The sequence below is a fragment of the Poromitra crassiceps genome (genome assembly GCF_964638095.1).
Source record: "Poromitra crassiceps genome assembly, chromosome: 14".
Taxonomy (NCBI): domain Eukaryota; kingdom Metazoa; phylum Chordata; class Actinopteri; order Beryciformes; family Melamphaidae; genus Poromitra; species Poromitra crassiceps.
In genome coordinates, this window is record NC_139633.1 from 31,514,156 (window position 1) to 31,532,533 (window position 18,378).

General features: G+C 42.0%; 1 protein-coding gene across 1 annotated transcript in view; it reads left to right on the forward strand.

Annotated features, from left to right (window-relative positions):
- Positions 1–18,378, forward strand: part of kif20ba (kinesin family member 20Ba) — a 119,707-nt gene that overhangs the window by 82,009 nt on the left and 19,320 nt on the right. The window contains exons 29-33 of the mRNA XM_083650736.1: positions 1,678–1,833; positions 4,773–4,949; positions 5,539–5,661; positions 14,654–14,761; positions 15,631–15,840. Of these exons, the coding sequence (XP_083506862.1) occupies positions 1,678–1,833; positions 4,773–4,949; positions 5,539–5,661; positions 14,654–14,761; positions 15,631–15,840 (774 nt within the window). The remainder of the gene's footprint in view (positions 1–1,677; positions 1,834–4,772; positions 4,950–5,538; positions 5,662–14,653; positions 14,762–15,630; positions 15,841–18,378) is intronic.

An 18,378-nucleotide genomic window follows, 5' to 3' on the forward strand; every position in this document is an offset into this window, starting at 1 on the left:
CGGTTCTCTTGCTAATGTCACTTCTTTCCTTCCATACTCTTTGTTTAGTGTTCGACTAGCCACACATCAGAACTGATCAGAACGCGATAAAACATACAAAAACACATGTCCAACCATAACTAGATGGTCGCACAGTGGCTAAAACAGAAACAAGACGTAACGTTAGTTAGGGATCATGATTAAACTCACCTAGGAGTCGGACTAGGAAGAAAAGCCAGAAGTGTTCTGCACAGCCTGCATCATCAGTAAAGTTCCCATAACGAACATCTTTTGGTTGTCGGCATTCCGTCGGTCTTGTGAATAAAATCTGTCGTTCCTCCATGGTGTCAGAAGTGGCCGGACTGCACTCGTCTCACAGATAAAGTTTCAAACATTTTAAATCCACACAGACTGTCCTCAGTGTCTCCATGTTGTCTAACTTGTAAACAGAGCTGCACCGCTGCACCCCGCCCCCATTTAGCAAGCATGCTCAAGAAGAGTACCTGGCTGCAGACAGTGGAGAACCTCCATGCCTGATTCTATTGATGTGGCTCAATGGCCGAAACTCGAAACAATAGCAGACATTAGCCAGTGAAATGAAATTAGGCAGCATGCAAATGAATACTACCAGCCGTGTCCATAATTTCTCTCTCAGTGTCAGTTTTTATCTTACAAAATATACCTATTTACTGATTCTAAAACGACTCCATTTTATGTGTTATGTGTTTTCACCATACAACCTTTCACCTCAAATTGCTAGATTTCAACATGGCGAGTTTGTAGTGAAAAAAACAGTCTGTGTCATATTTTTTATTTTTGTTATTTTGTGCTGCACCATTGATAAGCTGTAAAGATATTTTATTTTGTTTACTTGGTTTAAAACCAATGCTGCACTAACTGAGTTGTGGTTGTGATAAAAGAGCCGTACAAAGATGTCATATTGGTTGGTTAAAATAAAAACACTTAAACACTTAGAAGAAAAGGGGGGAAAAGCATCCAAGTTGTCTCAACTTGTTGTCCCAACTATTTCTGCAATGCATTGCAGAAATATCGGATCGGGACTCGGTATCGGCAGATACTCAAAATCATATGACTCGGACTCGGACTCGGGGGCAAAAAAAGGTGATCGGGACATCCCTACCTAGAACCAATGCCCTTAGGAAAGCGGTCATGTACAGAGCTGTGGCACTTTGGAATTGTCTCCCCCCATATCTCACTGTGCTCTCCAATAAGTTCACTTTTAAAAATAAGCTAAGAGAAGCTGTCTTGAGTCAACAACTCAGATTAGGTCCGACAGAACCTTCCTTGATTAACAGACCTGCTGTTTGAGTGACTCATTTTGTTTATGACCTCACGTTTTGGATTAATTTGATTAACTAATCTGCTGTTTGAGTGTTATGTATCTGACCTGCTGTCAACTTCTTCTGTTTATAACCTCATCTTTTTGATTCATTGATTAACACTGATCTGCTATTTGAGTATTATGTATACTGACCTGCTATCAACTTCTCTTGTACAGCGACTAATTGTTATTTGTGGATGATTGTATGTTGATGTGGACCCCAGGACGAGTAGTCTCCACTAAAGTGAAGACTAATGGGGATCCTTTTACACAATAAACAATAACCAATTGTGTGTGTGTGTGTGTGTGTGTGTGTGTGTGTGTGTGTGTGTGCGCGCGCGTGTGTGCACGTGCAGCTGTCTGCTGAGAAGCACCAAGCGGACCGCAGGAAGTGGATGGAGGAGAAGATGGCTCTGATTGGCCAAGCTAAAGAAGCGGAGGTCAAGCGGAACCAGGAAATGAGGAAGTTTGCCGAGGACAGAGAACGCCACGCTCGGCAGCAGAGCCAGCTGGTAAGATATATATATATACCGGGTTCGGTACAACGGGGGGAAAAGCAACAAAAAAATCCCAAATGCATATTGGGTTACCGTAGTTTGTTTTTATTTATTTTGAACCTGTGGCATTTATTTTGAAAATACAGTAATAGTGCTACAGCATGGCCCTTTAGTGTATTAAACCAGTACATTAACAGTGAACATACTGTAGACTCTCTTGCATTAGATTTCAAGATTTATTTATTTTTTATTGTCACTCTGTTGTACAAGTACGCACGTCAATCCGTCTTTTCACTGCGATACGATAGATAGCGTATGAAGTGCTCACCGATCGTGTAGTCCTCTGCAAGCCAAAGTTCCCCCCCCCCCACAAAACCAGCCAGCGTTCTCAGCATCGATCTCCCTTCATGGAGGAAGCGCAAAACACATCCAGCCTGGAGCCTCAAAGCGGTACACAGAGTGGTTTCCCCCGGGCTGGACGCGTTGTCACACGGGCTCTTGACAGTAACTCAAACGCTGAAGGATTTATTTCACAATACACTGGTAAACGCACAGCAATCGCTGCTCCTGTCAGTTAGATCAGTCATCCGCTTTGTAAACACTCACATAGTGTAAATTTCAGCTGTCAAATATGCTCCCAGACCTTCCACACATGGAGTGCCAGGAAGCACCAGCCTCACGGAGGTGAGAGTGTGACGAGCCGCCCCGGTGCGCTCTCCGTGCGGGGGTGAATTATTCACTCGCGTCGGTGCACAAAAAGGCAGGTATCTCTGCTTTCTGGTCAGGGACGAGCTTTTTCAGTGAAAACGAACTACATTCAAGTGTCGATAACTAAAGAACAGAAGAAGGCAGAAACAAAACAAAAAATCCCCTGTGAAACTAGAGGCTTTGTTCTGTCTTTTGGGATATTCGGTGTTTACATAGTCATAGAGGAAAATACTATGCCTGGTCGTGGAAAATCACTGAAAATGCACAGAAACTCTGGTGTGGAATGAGTTAAAAGAACACTGGCAAGGGCTTTCAGTTCTCACATGAAGGCTACAGGTAATGAACAATAATGTATTCTTACCTTTTCTTCCAGTTTAATAAAGTGAAGCAAATATTCCCACCTGAGCTTGTGAAGTTTAATTAGCAACTCGCTTGAAAATTGGTTCACGGCGTGTCAATCAACTGAAGTCTGCTTTTAATAACATTATCGTCATCATTGACAAATAACGTTAGACCCGCTTGCTTTCAGAAAATATATGAAATACTACATGAAATACTACATTTCGTACCTCTTTCTCTTTCTATGCATGCCGATATGCAGGCGCAGTGTAGCCGCACGAGTGAGTTGCTCAATGCAAAAGTTTCAAAGCACTTTGTTTCAAAGTCACCTTTCTTCACAAAACGAGTGCAAAACAACTTCTCAAATAATGCAAGACTCCACACTGATTGACTCACGGCGATATGCAATATGTGCACACATGGAGAAATCCATGTGCGCTTTATGCTGCACGGAGCTGTTCCAGTTCACCTCCTAATTATCTTCACCTCCCCAATTAGGCTACGTCCTCTCGTAATACGTGGAATACTTTTTTCCGCTACCTTGTCTTGGAGAACACGTTAATGGATTTAATGCCCATCCAGTTTCTGCATCAGCTTGGTGAGCTCTCGCCTTGTGTTCCTTTGATCTTCTTAACAAGCAGCTGCTCCTGTTGAGCTGCTGCACATGCCTAATTGTGAATTAGGCGACGTTTAGTTGTTTTCGTTCATCATACAGTAGTCTCTCCCCAGACTCAAATATCACGTTGAATTGCTGCACTCCGCATACCACATAAGTGAGTCTGTGCCAGTTAACAGCCACTGCTGGTTTTGAAGGCGGGTTGAAATTGAACGAGTGACAGGTCGTAGCACCGATGAGAGAGCAAATGGGCTGCGCCTCCCGTGTCGTCTGATCGCAAAGTCATTACTGATTGGAGAGGACTGAAGCCATCACTGGCATATATGACTGGCCAAGTGAATGGTTCACTCCCATAACCAGCCCTCTGAGGGAAAGTGTCCCAGACCCAGAGAGAGCTCTGCAGCATGCAGTAACGTAGTGTATCAGCGTAAGAACTCTCATGGGTCTGGCGTCGAGACTAATCATACAGTAACCTGCCCTACACTATAACCTACACATACAAATATTCATTTGGGCTATTTAATAGGAGGAGCTGGGTGGAAATGTAATTTGAGCCTACTTTAATACAACTCAAATTGTGCTGAGAGGGGATTCTTTTCACCGGACCAGATTTTTTTTATTTGTCTGACTTTGATTAACTATAACGGTCAAAGTCCGGCAATTACCAGATAACGGAAACTCAAGACACACACATACACAGTCGCATATGCCCACTCACCGTGTGTTACATGTATCTCTCTCTCTCTCTTTCTCTCTCTCTCAGCTACACTGCAATTCTATTCTAATTCTATCCACACTAGAGCTGTGCATCTTCACTGATCTCACGATTCGATACGATTCGATTATACAAGTCTACGATTCGATTCGATTCGATTATACGATGCATCTTAAATCGATACATCACTTTTTCCGCAATACATGATTTATTTTTTCTCACTTTCTTTTTTCTCACTGTGTGGCTACTTTTAAAATAAAAGTGCATTTGGAATTGCATTGTATTATGATCCATAATTAAAATAAACAACTGCATGTACTTACATTCTATTTTATTTGATTATAATTTTTTTTTTTTTTTTTTTTTTTTTTTTTTTAAATAATCGATTTTTGATATTTGTTAATCGATTCAGAGTCGTCCTATTAAGCATCGCGATGCATCTCTGAATCGATTATTTTCGGCAGCTCTAATCCACACACACCCTCTCTATAGAATTTCTCTATACATCCTCTATCACACACACACACCTCTCCGGCACTTGTGTTTTTCACGCCGACATGGTTTGCCTCTTTGCAGGAGTCCCTGTCATCCCAGCTGACTGAGAAGGAGCAGACCATGGAGAGCTGGAGGCAGGAGAGAGACTGCCTGGTCACAGCGCTGGAGGTCCAGCTCCGGAAGCTTCTCTCCAGCAACGCAGAGAAAGACCAGCTCGTCCAACAGCTGCGCCACACTGACACCCAACCGCCACAAGAGGTCAGTGTGACATAAAGACAGGAACAGACCTGGGGACGGCATAATGAAGGTGACACCTATCACAGAGCTGTTCACTCTTTCCGTGAACTGGACTGACCAGGTGGAAGCTTGGTCTCTTTTCTTCTCTCTTTTCTCTCTTTTACCTGTTAAATCGATTCTGAACAGACATGCATGTCGACTGCTGACCTGTTGGCGGAGGCATATATCCGCGGTGCGGTCGTTCTAGTTTTTTTTTTATCTGTTTAATCTAAAAATAAAATCTTCCAAATTATTTGGCGGCCCACTTGCAGTACCTCCATCAAACCACCGTGACCTACGTAAATGATAGACCCTTGCACCTGTCACCAGAAAAACCTGCTCTACTTTCTTTTTCCATTATTGCTTGGTGGTTTTCTGTCCCAGATCGTTCAAGCGACGCCGGAATATCGAGCTGCAGCTTTGATCCTTTGGCACTTCGTACACTCGCAGGACGGACAATTTAATCTCATTCTGCCATTGTGCTCCTGGTGCGTCAGTGAAAAGCCCCAAATGTTGAATGGGGGAAATGTCCCCTCCAAAATGAACCTCCCCTGTGGTTTGACCGTTACAGAGCGGGGGAGACGTTGGTGCGGCGGAGCTGCGTGACGCTCTCTCTGAAAGAGACTCAGAGATTTCACGGCTGAGGGAGCAACTCGAGGCCTGGACAGACAAATGCAGCAAGGCGACCACACAGGTTAGTAGACTCACTTTTCATCCAGGGACAGGTTTTGCTCAACACATGCTTTCTTTCGGCAAAACACCCAGCTTTACACTCATATACTGGAGGTACTAGGGCTGGACCCTCACTCATATACTGGAGGTACTAGGGCTGGACCCTCACTCATATACTGGAGGTACTAGGGCTGGACCCCAATATTTCACTATTCAGATATTTGTTCGTTGAAGATGTATTGACCTTTTTCACATCAGCCATTTTGTATCTAAAAGGCAGGGGAAACGCATCTGCAACCAAAACATGAATGAGGGTGTCCAACTTCCAGTCCATTTAGGTGTTCCAGTGCTGGGGCCCCATTCATGTTTTTGGTTGCACCTGTGTTTACCCTGCATTTTAGACATAAAATGGCTGCTGTGAAAAAGGCCCTTTCCCGTGATTCAGATATTTTTTTTCTTTCTCCTCTTTGAGATTGGGATTGAGATTAAAATAGCATTTTATTGTCCATTCCCATGGGAATTTGTTTTCTGACCAACGCTTCAATGTTCCCCACTTTAGAAGGTGGGATTTATATTCTACTGTACTGTATGTGTATAGCTGCAACAATTAGTTGATTAGTCGATTGCAAAAAAAAATTCACCAACTATTTTCATCATCGATAATCGTTTAGATTCATTTTGAAGAAAGAAAATCCTAAAATTATCTCATTCCAGCTTCATAAATGTGAATATTTTCTGGTTTCTTTAGTCTTCTATGACAGCAAACTGATTATCTTTGCATTGGGCTTTGGGGGAAATGTGATTTTTCACATTTTTGTGGCATTTTATAGACTACGGTAATTGATTAGTTGAGAAAATAATCGACAGATGAATCGATAGTGAAAATAATCGTTAGTTGCAGCCCTATGTATGTATTAGGGCTGTGGCGATTCACTTATCTCCCGATTCGATACTATCACGATTCTTGGGTGCCGATTCGATTTATATTGCGATTCTTAAGTATTGCGATTCTACGATTATTGCGATTCGATATTACGATTTATTGCGATTTTTGTTTATTTTTTTCTTTTATTTTTTCAGTTTGTTTGCTTTTTTACACTAGATTAGAACATGGGAAAAGTTGAATCATACACTAGAGACTGTATATTATATATCATGAGTAGGGCTGGGCGATATAGTTAAAAACAGGGGCAGACTGGGATCATAATTCAGGCCGGGCATTAGATACCAAGCAGGCCAGGCCGATATGGGCCGACGCGCGTGAAATTTGGGCCGTTTGAAGCCCAATTTGGGCCGTTTGAAGCCAGATTTGGGCCGTTTGAAGTCCAATTTTACAATGAGATGCACCCACTTTAACCCTGAAGTGTAATTATTATTTACTTCAGACTAACTAATAAAGTAATAAAACCACTAGTAAACCAGTAGGCGGCGCCTGGCCTGCTGTTCAGTGAGTGGCCTGACTGCAAGCACCCAAAAAAAAAAAAAAACATTTTTGCGATTATCGATTCTGGAATAAAAGATCGATTCAAAAAATCGTGACATTAAAAATCGCGATACTTAGGTGAATCGATTTTTTCCCCCACCCCTAGTATGTATGTGTCTGCGTGTTTGTCTTGGTCTGCCTGTTGGTCCTGGCTTGCTGCTCTGACCCTTTCACACAGAACCCAGAGCTGACAATAACCCAGGTTCAGTCCTTCTTTCATCAGTGTGAAAGGGGCTTAATGGGTTATAGTTGTTTTGATATGAAAATAGTTGCATATCTCAGCTTTAAATACATGTTAATAAATATAGCCGCAAGCGGCGATGGGCGGGGTTCAAGCCTTGCGCAGATGACAAAGCTTCTGATTCTGACTAGGACATCCTCCTTGATATATCTGACAAGTTTCGCGATCATTGGACAAACAGGTGTGGAGTTACAGCCTTTTTTATGTTAAGCCACGCCCATTTCTGGCTTTTATGGCGCCCCCTTTTGGTCGAATTGCACAAAATTTGACACACATGGTCTAGGATGGTCTCCGAAGACCTCCTGCAAGTTTCGTGAAGATTCCTTAATCGGTCATGAAGTTATGACAATTTAGCTGTGAGGCCACGCCCTCTCACAACTTTAACGATTAATATCTCCGAAACGAAAGTAGATTTCAAAGGTTTCAAAAAGCCAGTTTGTAGAGCTTGCTCCAAAGATGCTTCCTGTCGATTCTAGTGGAAATCGGTCCAACGGTCTAGGAGGAGATGCAAAAAATGTGTTTTCCAAACTTTTCCAAATATCTCAAAAACTTTCCAGGCGGACATTGAGGGTCCTTATGGCAAATTTGTAGAGCAGGTCCACCTGAACATCTGGAAAAAAAAAGTTTGAAAATCGGACCAACGGCGTGGAAGTTATGGCCTTTAAAGTAAAACCGTCGATTATAGCGCCACCTTCAGGCCGATTCGAAAAATCTGTTTTTGAGCACCTACCTGCCAACAATATCTGTCATTGGGCCAAATGTCAGGTCTCTACCATTTACCAACTCACGGGAATTTGCGTTGAGGCAGATGAAAAACAGCAAGAATAATAAACCGGGTGAAAAACAATAGGGTTTCAGCCCCTTCAGGGCTTGAACCCCTAATAAATAGCTTCGCTGTTATGGTTGGTTTTTACTGGTATTCTTAGATGCCTGGAATGCAGGTCAGCGAAACCAAGAGAAACCAAATCAGGGATTGAGAGAACACAGTTTTGCCTCCTTGTATATTTAATTATTAATTTCTGTCCTTTTGTGTTTTTCCATTGGTCAGGAGTTATCAGAGGACAGAACAGAGATCAGAGCCTGGGTTTTGTGTTTTTCCATTGGTCAGGACTGCCTTCCTTCTACTTGATTTATTTATACGACGTCCTTAGGTCTTCTCCAGCTGCAAAGCCGACATGTTTTCCTATGATTAGAAAATGGAGAGCGCAGCACAGCAGTTTGACAGTGAACAGCTTGGGGTCTGTAGTTTATCTCATTCAGTTATATGCAGCCCGACTTCATTAGTTAATGTTTAATTATGTAGTTAATCATTATTGATGAACAACTAATTGATGTATTAGTTAGCTACTCACTACCGTTTGGGGTAATATGCTGGTAATTGATTATTAGGCACCAATGAATGAATCAAGAATGACATCATTAATGGACTGTTTCATTTATCATGATGTCAGTTTATGTGTTCATTACCTCTCTGGTAGCCACTGGTAATTATAATGCTAATCAATTATGTATGCTCATATAAATACCGGTCCAAATTAACAATCACGGCATTCAAGATTCAAGATTTTTATTGTCACTCCGTAGTACAAGTATCACGGGTGAAATTCTTGTGCTGTGAACTCCGTTTACAACATAGTACAAATATAACGGGGCATCCATCCACACCACTGACAGCTACCATCAGCAACATCACAATAGTGGAGAAAAGGGGAGACCGGTTCAGGAGTCATTTTAAAGTTTTAAATACATTGATGATGACACAACAACAACAAATTTAAATACTTCATTCGTTCATTCATAGATAAGTAATATGGGAGTATGCCAATATGTTCGTTCTGTTGGTTACACTACTAAGCCCTTGTTCACACATGACGCCGAACGTAAGCAGAACTGAAACTTGAAGCAGGCAGAAGCTGAACATACGCCTAACCATTCACACAAGAAGCCTTGTCTTTTCCTCTCAGCGCCTCCTCTCGCGCCTTAAAGCCGCCCACAACTCCCATTGACTTCATGCCTGGCTTCACGCGTCACGCTTGGAAAATAGGACCGAATCCTGAACGAACGCTTGAGCAAGGCGTGAGCGTGGCTTCGGCGTGACACGCGCACGGGTGGTGTGAAAGGCTTCGCCTGTTAACAAGGACGCCTAAATTAAACTTGTGGGTTCAGCGCAAGCCCCCAGGAATAGCGCTGGGCTTTGAAGCCAATTGAACATGCTGGCGAAGCTCTGTATTGCAAGTCACGTGACGCCATGCAGCCCAGAAAGGAACATTCCCATCCACTTGCATGGGGACGCCGGCAGCTGTTAAACCCAGGGGAAATTTTTCCGGGTGTCACTCAAAGTATAAAACGACTCTTTTAATTATCAAATATTTTTTTATGCGGCATTTTTTCTTCAGAAGCCACTAAAAGCCGCATACGGGTGTATTTTCTGGGGCTTCATGAACGCGCATTTCATGAATGCGCATTTGGCCACGGGAACGCGGATCATCAGAGCGAAGCGTCATCACTTCCTTGTTGTGAGGTGAGCTCGAGCTCCAGTCGTCATATGGTCATATCCAGTCCGATTTTGCCTTTTATTAAGATAATAAAGTAGTTATTTTACACGAGTAGCCCGCCGGAACATGTGTACAGATAACTACTGTTAACCGAAAACGTAGGTTTGGGATTATGTGTGTTTTCTGTGCTCTTTATGACATGGACAGCAAGCTAACACTGCCTTGGTTAATGTAAGGAGGTATCGTTACGTTAGCCTACCCCGTTATAAATGTTCTGTTGTGATTCTCTATTGTCTAATAAATGATTTTTAAATGGCTTGCCCTGTGCATGATTCCAATTCAGTTCCGTTGACAGTATTGTAGCGTCCAAGGTGTCGAGCTGTATTAGTGTATAGATTATAATTTTCATTTAGACAAGACCATGACTCAGTACTCATATCAGTACTTGCCAGTGATAACTGATTGCTGTTATAACAGTGAGTATGATATGACGTCTTGACAAAGTCAAAGTGCTGTAAAAATTTTTTACTAACAAGGTCCTTGTCAGGCAGTCATTCAATTATTGCTTTTATAATATTGGTTGTGATCAAGTCAAGAGAACTGGCATCCATGTTCGGAAGTAGGCTACTCGGAAGTAGGCTAAATACATTTTTCCATAAACCTTGATGTACATCTATTCACCTTTTTCATCTCAAGGACCCCTCACTTTTATGGCACCAACAACATCAAAGCAAACCAGTCAGTTGAACTATGCTGCACTGTATCTAATCAGAATCAGAAAGACTTTAATGATCCCCTGGGGGAAATTGGGACAAGTTACAGCTGCTCGCACTCAGAACACACATAGCACAACACAGTATCACACAGTATCTCCCTAAACGTAAACAGTCAATACAATAAGTAAAATAAAGTAGAGTAAGTAGAATAAAGTATAATGTACAGTACGTGTCAAATTGCAGTTATTGCACACTGGAATTATATTAATCTGTTAGTTCTGCCTCCATTGGCTGTTAAACATATCAGTTTAATTATAGGACCGATATGGATTGATTTGATTTGATTAATTCATGCTTGCAGTGGTACCAAAAGGCTCACTGAAAAACTGCAGAATTTTCTCTTTTTTTTTTAGTAAGTTATCTGGTCAAAGTTTAAACTGTCTCATTGTACAGCCTAACTGCAGTGTGTAAGTTCCTCAGCCTGTTGGTTCTGGCCTTCATTTCACCCAGCTTGCTGAGTGTCCTGGCAGTACAAGTGCCTCGTGTTGATGGTAACAGGTCATGCAGAGGATGTTGTGCTTTCTGCATGTCCCTTATCAAGTTCACAGCAGCCTCCTCCCTCCTGATCTGGAGTGAGGGTAGAGCTTGTGAGATGTTGATGTAGGAGACTCTTGAAATCACTATATTTCAGTTTAACTCAAAGATAATACTAATATTTAGTTACATTTAATTAATAAAACAATAGTCACATAATGCCAAAGATTGAGGTGCCAAATCCAAAAAGGCTCATGGATATGTATTGGAATGAGTCTATAAGACTCATTCTAAACATGTCAGGACTGAAAATTACATCACAAATTCATAGATTATATTCATAGATTTGGGGGAAAAGAAATGTCAAAATGATCTTTTGAGTCACTACATGACAGATAGAAAATATTAATCAGACAGTAGCAGGTAAGGCATATAGAGTATTGTAGGGATTCCTGTCCAGCAAAGTCACGGCATGAAGTCACACCAGTTATCTCACAACTTCAATACTAGGCTAGTTAATTATATTATCACTGATTGGTGGCTGTGCAACAGTTGCATGCTACTTTCTGTGGTTAACACACACACCGTTTGTATTTTAACTGTAAGATGCTGCCAATAGGTGTTATTGTAAGTTTTGATAACACTAGCCCTCTGGTGACAGAACTAAACAAGTCAACTTGATACAGTGTGACACTGCACGTTTTTAGACTCATTTATTTAGCGAATGCAAGGTCCTTGAGCCAATTGCCTCCTGATCTGCTGTAGGCCTATGGAGGGTGAATATTCCTCCTTCAAGTCTTTGTAGAGGGCAAGCTTCGATGATGTGTTGCATTGTCTGCTGCTCTCCACAAGCACACAGTGGGCTTGGGCTGCTGCCCCACTTGTGAAGGCTGGCCAAGCAGGGGCCATGTCCAGTCCTGAATCTATTGAGGGTTGACCACTTGTTGACCAGTGGGGTCTGACACCAGGTGTTTGTTTGGGACGTCCTTGGACTATCATTGACATTGCATCAATCTCGATCACAATAAAACTGGCATCTAACGATTAAAAAGCACTGGGTAAAAACAATTAGCACATTATCAAGTTTTAGTCAGCTCACTAGATCCCAGTATCCTAGTATATAATGTGATGTCAACAACTCAATCAATCTATATTTATATAGCACCAAATCATAATGACCACTCAACAGGTAGACGCTACTATGGACTCAAATAATATATCGGCTGTTTTACCACACAGGTCATGTGTCAATTAAACAATTTTGAGATTAGAGAAAAGACAACATGAGAGCGATGGTGATGAGACACAGATTTGAAAGCTATATCTTTCAAGTTTATTTATGACAATAAACAACAAAATCCTCCGATCAATCCTGACCCATAGGCTGTGGCCGTCTACTCACATTAACGTAAACGAGCTCATTGTAGCCTATTATGCTAACGTTAAATTTCCATGCAGACCTGTTAGCCGTTTGACATACAATTCCAACGATGTGTTCATTATGCATATAAACCCCTAATACTGTCAAATTAAAATCTGCAACCGCACGGCTAACCACCTCTAAGCTGCTCTAAAGTTGTCCGAAGTGAATTTCAACAATGGCTCCTCTTTCAACTTGGCTGTCTCTCTGGCTGTCACATGAACGCGCATCTTCGGTGGGAGACGTCATGGAAAACGTCAAGGCACACATGCGCACTTCGCCTTGGGCTGCACAGTCAGGAAGTAAATCCCGGAAGAAAACCCCCCCATGTTGGCATCATGCGCCAATGAGTAACCTCCGTCCGAATGCATGGGTGGGCGTGGCACGTCCCTTATCCAGTTATTATAATACATCCATGGTTCAGCGTAGGTACAGTTTAGGTTGAGCGTTGCTTCGGCGTACTGTGTGAACGCGGGCTAATGCTCTATAGAGAGCCAAAAGCCACATCACTTCCTGCTTCAGGATCCTCACCAAGAGATTTCATCCGCCATTCATTTTTCCATAGACAGATCGTAAAATAATTATTAAAAAATAAAATAATACTTGGTCAAACCAAGCGATTCACATCATTCACCTATATTTGGAATCAGGAGAGACCAGATCATTTCACTCAGACCAAAACTAAAAAGAACACACACACATACTGTGTATGTATATATATTTATGTGTGTGCGTGTATATATATATATATATTTATAAAACGGCTCTCTCAAATCAAGCAATCTGATTGGTTCACAGCCATTGTATAATTCCAATAACCCACTCCAATAACCCATGGCCATGGGTTATTGGTTGCCATGGCAACTCTCTTACTAAAAGCCTTTGGTTACCTCAAAAAAAACAAATGGCGGAGACAGCTGTCAGATCCTTGTGAATCGATCTTCGCTTATAACTTTACTAATACTTCGCAGAAAATTATGTTTTGTACAAGAATAGATGCAGGCTAATGACTTCTTTGCAAAAAAAAGGCTGTTAACCCCGCACTTAACCCCGTAACGTTAGTTGGTGTCGGGCTTTGCAGAAAGCACTCAGCTTCTCAGCAAGCGCTGAGGATGCAGCGCTGCGCTCAAGCTACCTGTCGGCTTTCCAGAAAGCTCTCACCTTCTCAGCAAGCGCCAGGATTGGCCAATGTCAACTTCAGTCTCCAGAACGATCCAATCAAATCACCCGCACGTTCTTGCGGTCCCGCCTTACAGTAGTGTTTCAACTGACTATCAGAATACCATGCCAGTCGGACTTATAGTATTATTGTTATTATATTATTATACTTGGAAACCGTTTTATAAAAGCAATATAGCACTCGAGCTGCGTGGTGTTGTGGAATATATCCCGCTGATAAGCTGTTATCCCACGAGGCCGCAGGCATCGTGGGATAACAGCTTATCAGCGGGATATATTCCACAACACACTTGCTCTCATGCTATATTGCTTAAATATATATATATATATATATATATATATATATATATATATATATATATATATATATATATATATACACACAGCTCTCTTTCCCATCCCTCCACCCACTCACCTCTTATGTCTCCTTGACCCACAGTGTGGTCACGTGATGTTAGAATAGACTGTGACGACTTCCAACAGAAACATATTGAAGACGTAATATCACCTTGCAACATATTTCAGAATGAAACCTTTCAGCCCTCATAGCTGAAACGTCTCCTGATGCAGGTCGCTGTGTGCAGCACCCAGCTCCATCACTGAGCAGTTGAACATGCCAGTTGGGATTGGGAATGGGTGGGCAGTTTTTTATTCCAAAGTAGAATGCACGCCAGAAAGTGAGTTTTGAGCGCTACAAATCTCAGCACCACGCTAAAAGCCTTGATATACTTCCGCGTCAAACCCCTCGTGTTATGGGGCAGGAAAAACTGTACTTTGTCCCTCTTAAAAGCACAGTCAGTGGTGATCCATACTTTTAATAGCTGTCATTACATTAGCAGGTATGTTGTCTATTGTTTTTATGCACCGTATCATTCCCTGTTTAACACCAACAATTTAATACTATCTTCACAAATGTGTTCTCCCTATCTACTGCTGTCTGTGACAGGCTACAGGTGAAGTGAGCCCTGCTGTGGTGGGTGGGAAACCCCAGAGTGAGACCAGTAGCAGGAGGTCTGGAGGGAGGAGGGATGCCCGGGCATCAGTCAGCAGTCAGGTAAGCTAGGCTCTGTCAAGTGCTTTTGAACAAGTGGAGCCCAACTATGGAACGGTAGGCCTGTGATATACATTGATTTGTGATCAAAATCCTTTAATGTATCACAAGCCAACAAGCTTCAATCTGAATAACTTTATTGATCCCCAAGGGGAAATTGAGTGATTGAATAACCCAGAGACAAGCAGTTACTAATCCACTTATAGGATAATAAAAAAGAAGAAGTTATATTTGATCCATGTCCAGAGGGAAGAATACCCCTCATCCCTGAGGGGCATGGTGAGGCAACCCCTCACCATCCTAAAGCATGGCACCAATTATATTCTAAAGCATGGCACCCATTCTATTCTAAAGCATGGCATCTCCTCCTTTCCCTGTTCTCTCCTCCCCCACATTCCACCCCCATTTTCTCCCATTTCTCTATCATAATGATTGTTCAATCTTGTTATTATTACTACTGTAATTGCTACTTTTGTGTCAGCTAGATTTAGCTAGACATATTTTCTGTCAAGTCCTCTGAGACATGCTTGTGCATTAGGGCTATACAAATAAACTTGACTTGACTCTGTCAGTAGTACTCCGTTAATGACAATACTGGTAATTATTGCTATATCGGCTGTATTTAATGAGAGTAGCACAATTTGTCTAGAGAGAAGTTGCAAAATAATTTTAAAAACATCTTTTTGCAATTTCCATGGTGGTTAAAGTTTAGAAAACAGGTTAGCTGTTGCAGGGATCAAAACTGTGACCTTCTGTTTACCAGCAGGCCAGCCTGTGTATTCTCGGACAAAGAGAGATTTCTCACTCGGGAGGCCATGAAGTGACCCTCGACCTCCTCTGCACGGTGTGTGACTGTGTGTGTGTTTGCACAGGGCTCAGCTGGCTATCCGTCGGTGCTCGACTCCTCGGAGATTTCCACGGAGAACGGCAGGACCAGCCGCTTCCCCAAGCCCGAGCTGGAGATCTCCTTCAGCCCGCTGCAGCCCAACCGCATGGCTCTGCGCCGCCAGGGGGAGAAGGGTTCCGTCACCGTCAAGATCAGCCGCTCAGCGCGCAAGAGGAAGAGCACTGAGATGGACAAGGTACAAACAGGAACAGCAGCACGCACACAGTCACCACGAGCTGGGGCTCAGTTTAACTTTGGAAGAAAGGGCTTGTTGAAATGTAAATATTGAATTGTCTGGTATGAACAGCTCGTTCTATCCAAACTAAAGATATACGTTAAAATTGTGTACGTAAATGCATCAAGGTTTAGATTTGTAATTGATTGAATAGAGACCTGTATATCGTCACCCTCTTAAAATAATGGCCTATGTCACTTTTTGAGGGAAATTATATTTTTGCCTAAATCATCTCTTCATGATGCTGGCCACCTCTGGTAAAATGGCCTAAGTCCTTAATTGAAAAGGTCATGCTGTTCCTACTTCCTACCTGGTAGTGCAATGGCCTATGTCAAGCGTGTGACCATTTTATTTTTGTCTAAGTCAAGACAATGTGACCTAGGCAAAAATATAACGGCCTAAGTCACACGTTTGACATAAAATGCAACTGTAAGTCAGGCCTAAGTCAGTTTTTTTTTGCCTAAGTCACAATGGAATGTTCATAGATTGCCTAAATCATTTAATCAGTCAGCTAATCGTTTTATGTTACAAAATTGACAGTGTTATTTGTATATCAATAGTCATCTATTTTTGGTGGAATGATTAATACATATCATGTATTTGGTTCAGTTTTTTATGTTTTCTGAAAAACTTGAAAAAGTGACTTAGGCCATTATTTTAAGAGGGTGACGATATGTACCGTAGATCATTTCCTTGATACAGCTCTTATCTGCAGCTATTTGTATGTCCTACAAAAATGGTGCAAGTGAGAGCGACTCTATGCCCCAATGTCTACATCATTGCCGTCACAGATTCTTAAGCTAGCAGAATATTCCATAGAAACAGCATATACTACCCAAAAAAGAAGAAATGAGCCACATGAGATTCAAAGATGGGCATTTTCAATTATTATTTTCACACGTTCTGCTTGTAGGTTTTTCACACCTTCTCCCCCTAGGGGTCACTGCTGAGCTTTGCTCTCAGCCTGCATCGATTCTGCATTAGTAAGGCAGGATTTCCTCAACATTTACGCCTGGGGAATTGGGTATGGAGCAACAGTACAATAGAGAGGCAAAGTGAACGTCACTTCCTGCTTCAGCACTGTACCAGAGATTTTCTTCCGCAATTTATTTTCCCATAGACACTTCGTAAAATGCTTATAAGAATAGTTTTACTTGGTCAAACCAAACGGTTCAGCTATATTTAGAATCGGGACAGACCATAAAACATTTCACTTGGTCCGAAACTTTGAAAAACAACATTGTTAAAATGGTTTTTTTAAACCCGCATTTTTTTACGTTTTGGTCCGAGTGAAATGTTATGTGATCTCTCCTGTTTCTAAATATATCTGTACCGTTTGCTTTGAACAAGTACAACTATTTTTATATGCATTTTACAAAATGTCTATGGGAAAATAAATGGCGGATGAAAATCTCTGGTACAGTGCTGAAGAGCAGGAAGTGACGTTCCACTTTGGCTCTCTATTTACCTTATGTTCCAACACAGGGGTCGGCCAGTTACTTCCTATTGTGTTTACACTTCCTGTGACAGTGCAGTACTAGTGACCAGGTAAAACAGACGGTGTTTTGAACAGGAAGTCATAACACAACTGGGTCAAGTGGGCGGGACTACATAAGGTGAATAGCAGTTGCCAATGTGACACTACATGAATAGAGATGTGCACGAGCGAGCACACACACACACACACACACTGGTGACGATGTGGGGACATTACTCTAATGCAGGGGTGGGAAATTATTTTTCCTGGGGGTGGGGGTGCGGGTGGGGTGGTCACATGAGAAACCCAGATTGTTGTCGGGGGGCCTTTTTTTTCATGCCATAACCTCTAATTTTATCACTAGATGAAATGATAGAAAACGTGCTGTGCACTTATTCAGGAAGAAGCACACTCCCGGCACATTAAGTGTTTCAAGTTAAAAGCCAATGTATGTCATCTCATTCGGTTTCTCTAGCTTCATAGGTAAAATGGTGTGGTTTCTCTTAGACCTCCCAGGCCAGGCAGAACCATCATGAAGGCCGGTTCTGGCCCCCGGCCCGTATAATGCCCACTGCCCAGGTCTGCTCTAATACGTCCACACTGATTTTCAAATGAATATAGTGGGCCAGGATTTGCAGATCTTAAAAATCCACGTAATGGGAGTTTTTGTCGGAGGGGAAGGTAAATGGTGAAGAAGTTATCATGCAGCGAAACATCACAAAACGTCTTTCTAATACAATAAGAAAGCACAGAGTATTTACCTGTGCACAAACACATGGGAAGGGGAGAAGCATCAGGTGAAAGTACTCAACCCAGCTCCAGACTCTCACCAAACATCAACTAATCCGCATTTATTTATTTATTTATTTATTTATTTATTTATTTATTTATGTATGTATGTATTTATTTTTGGACTCTCTCCCTGTACTGAGCTAGTTTTTAACATGTGTTCTCTTTTGAAACCAGCAGGAGGAGTATTCATAGGGGTGAAAGTTGTGCAGTGAAAACCCCAACGTAATTCC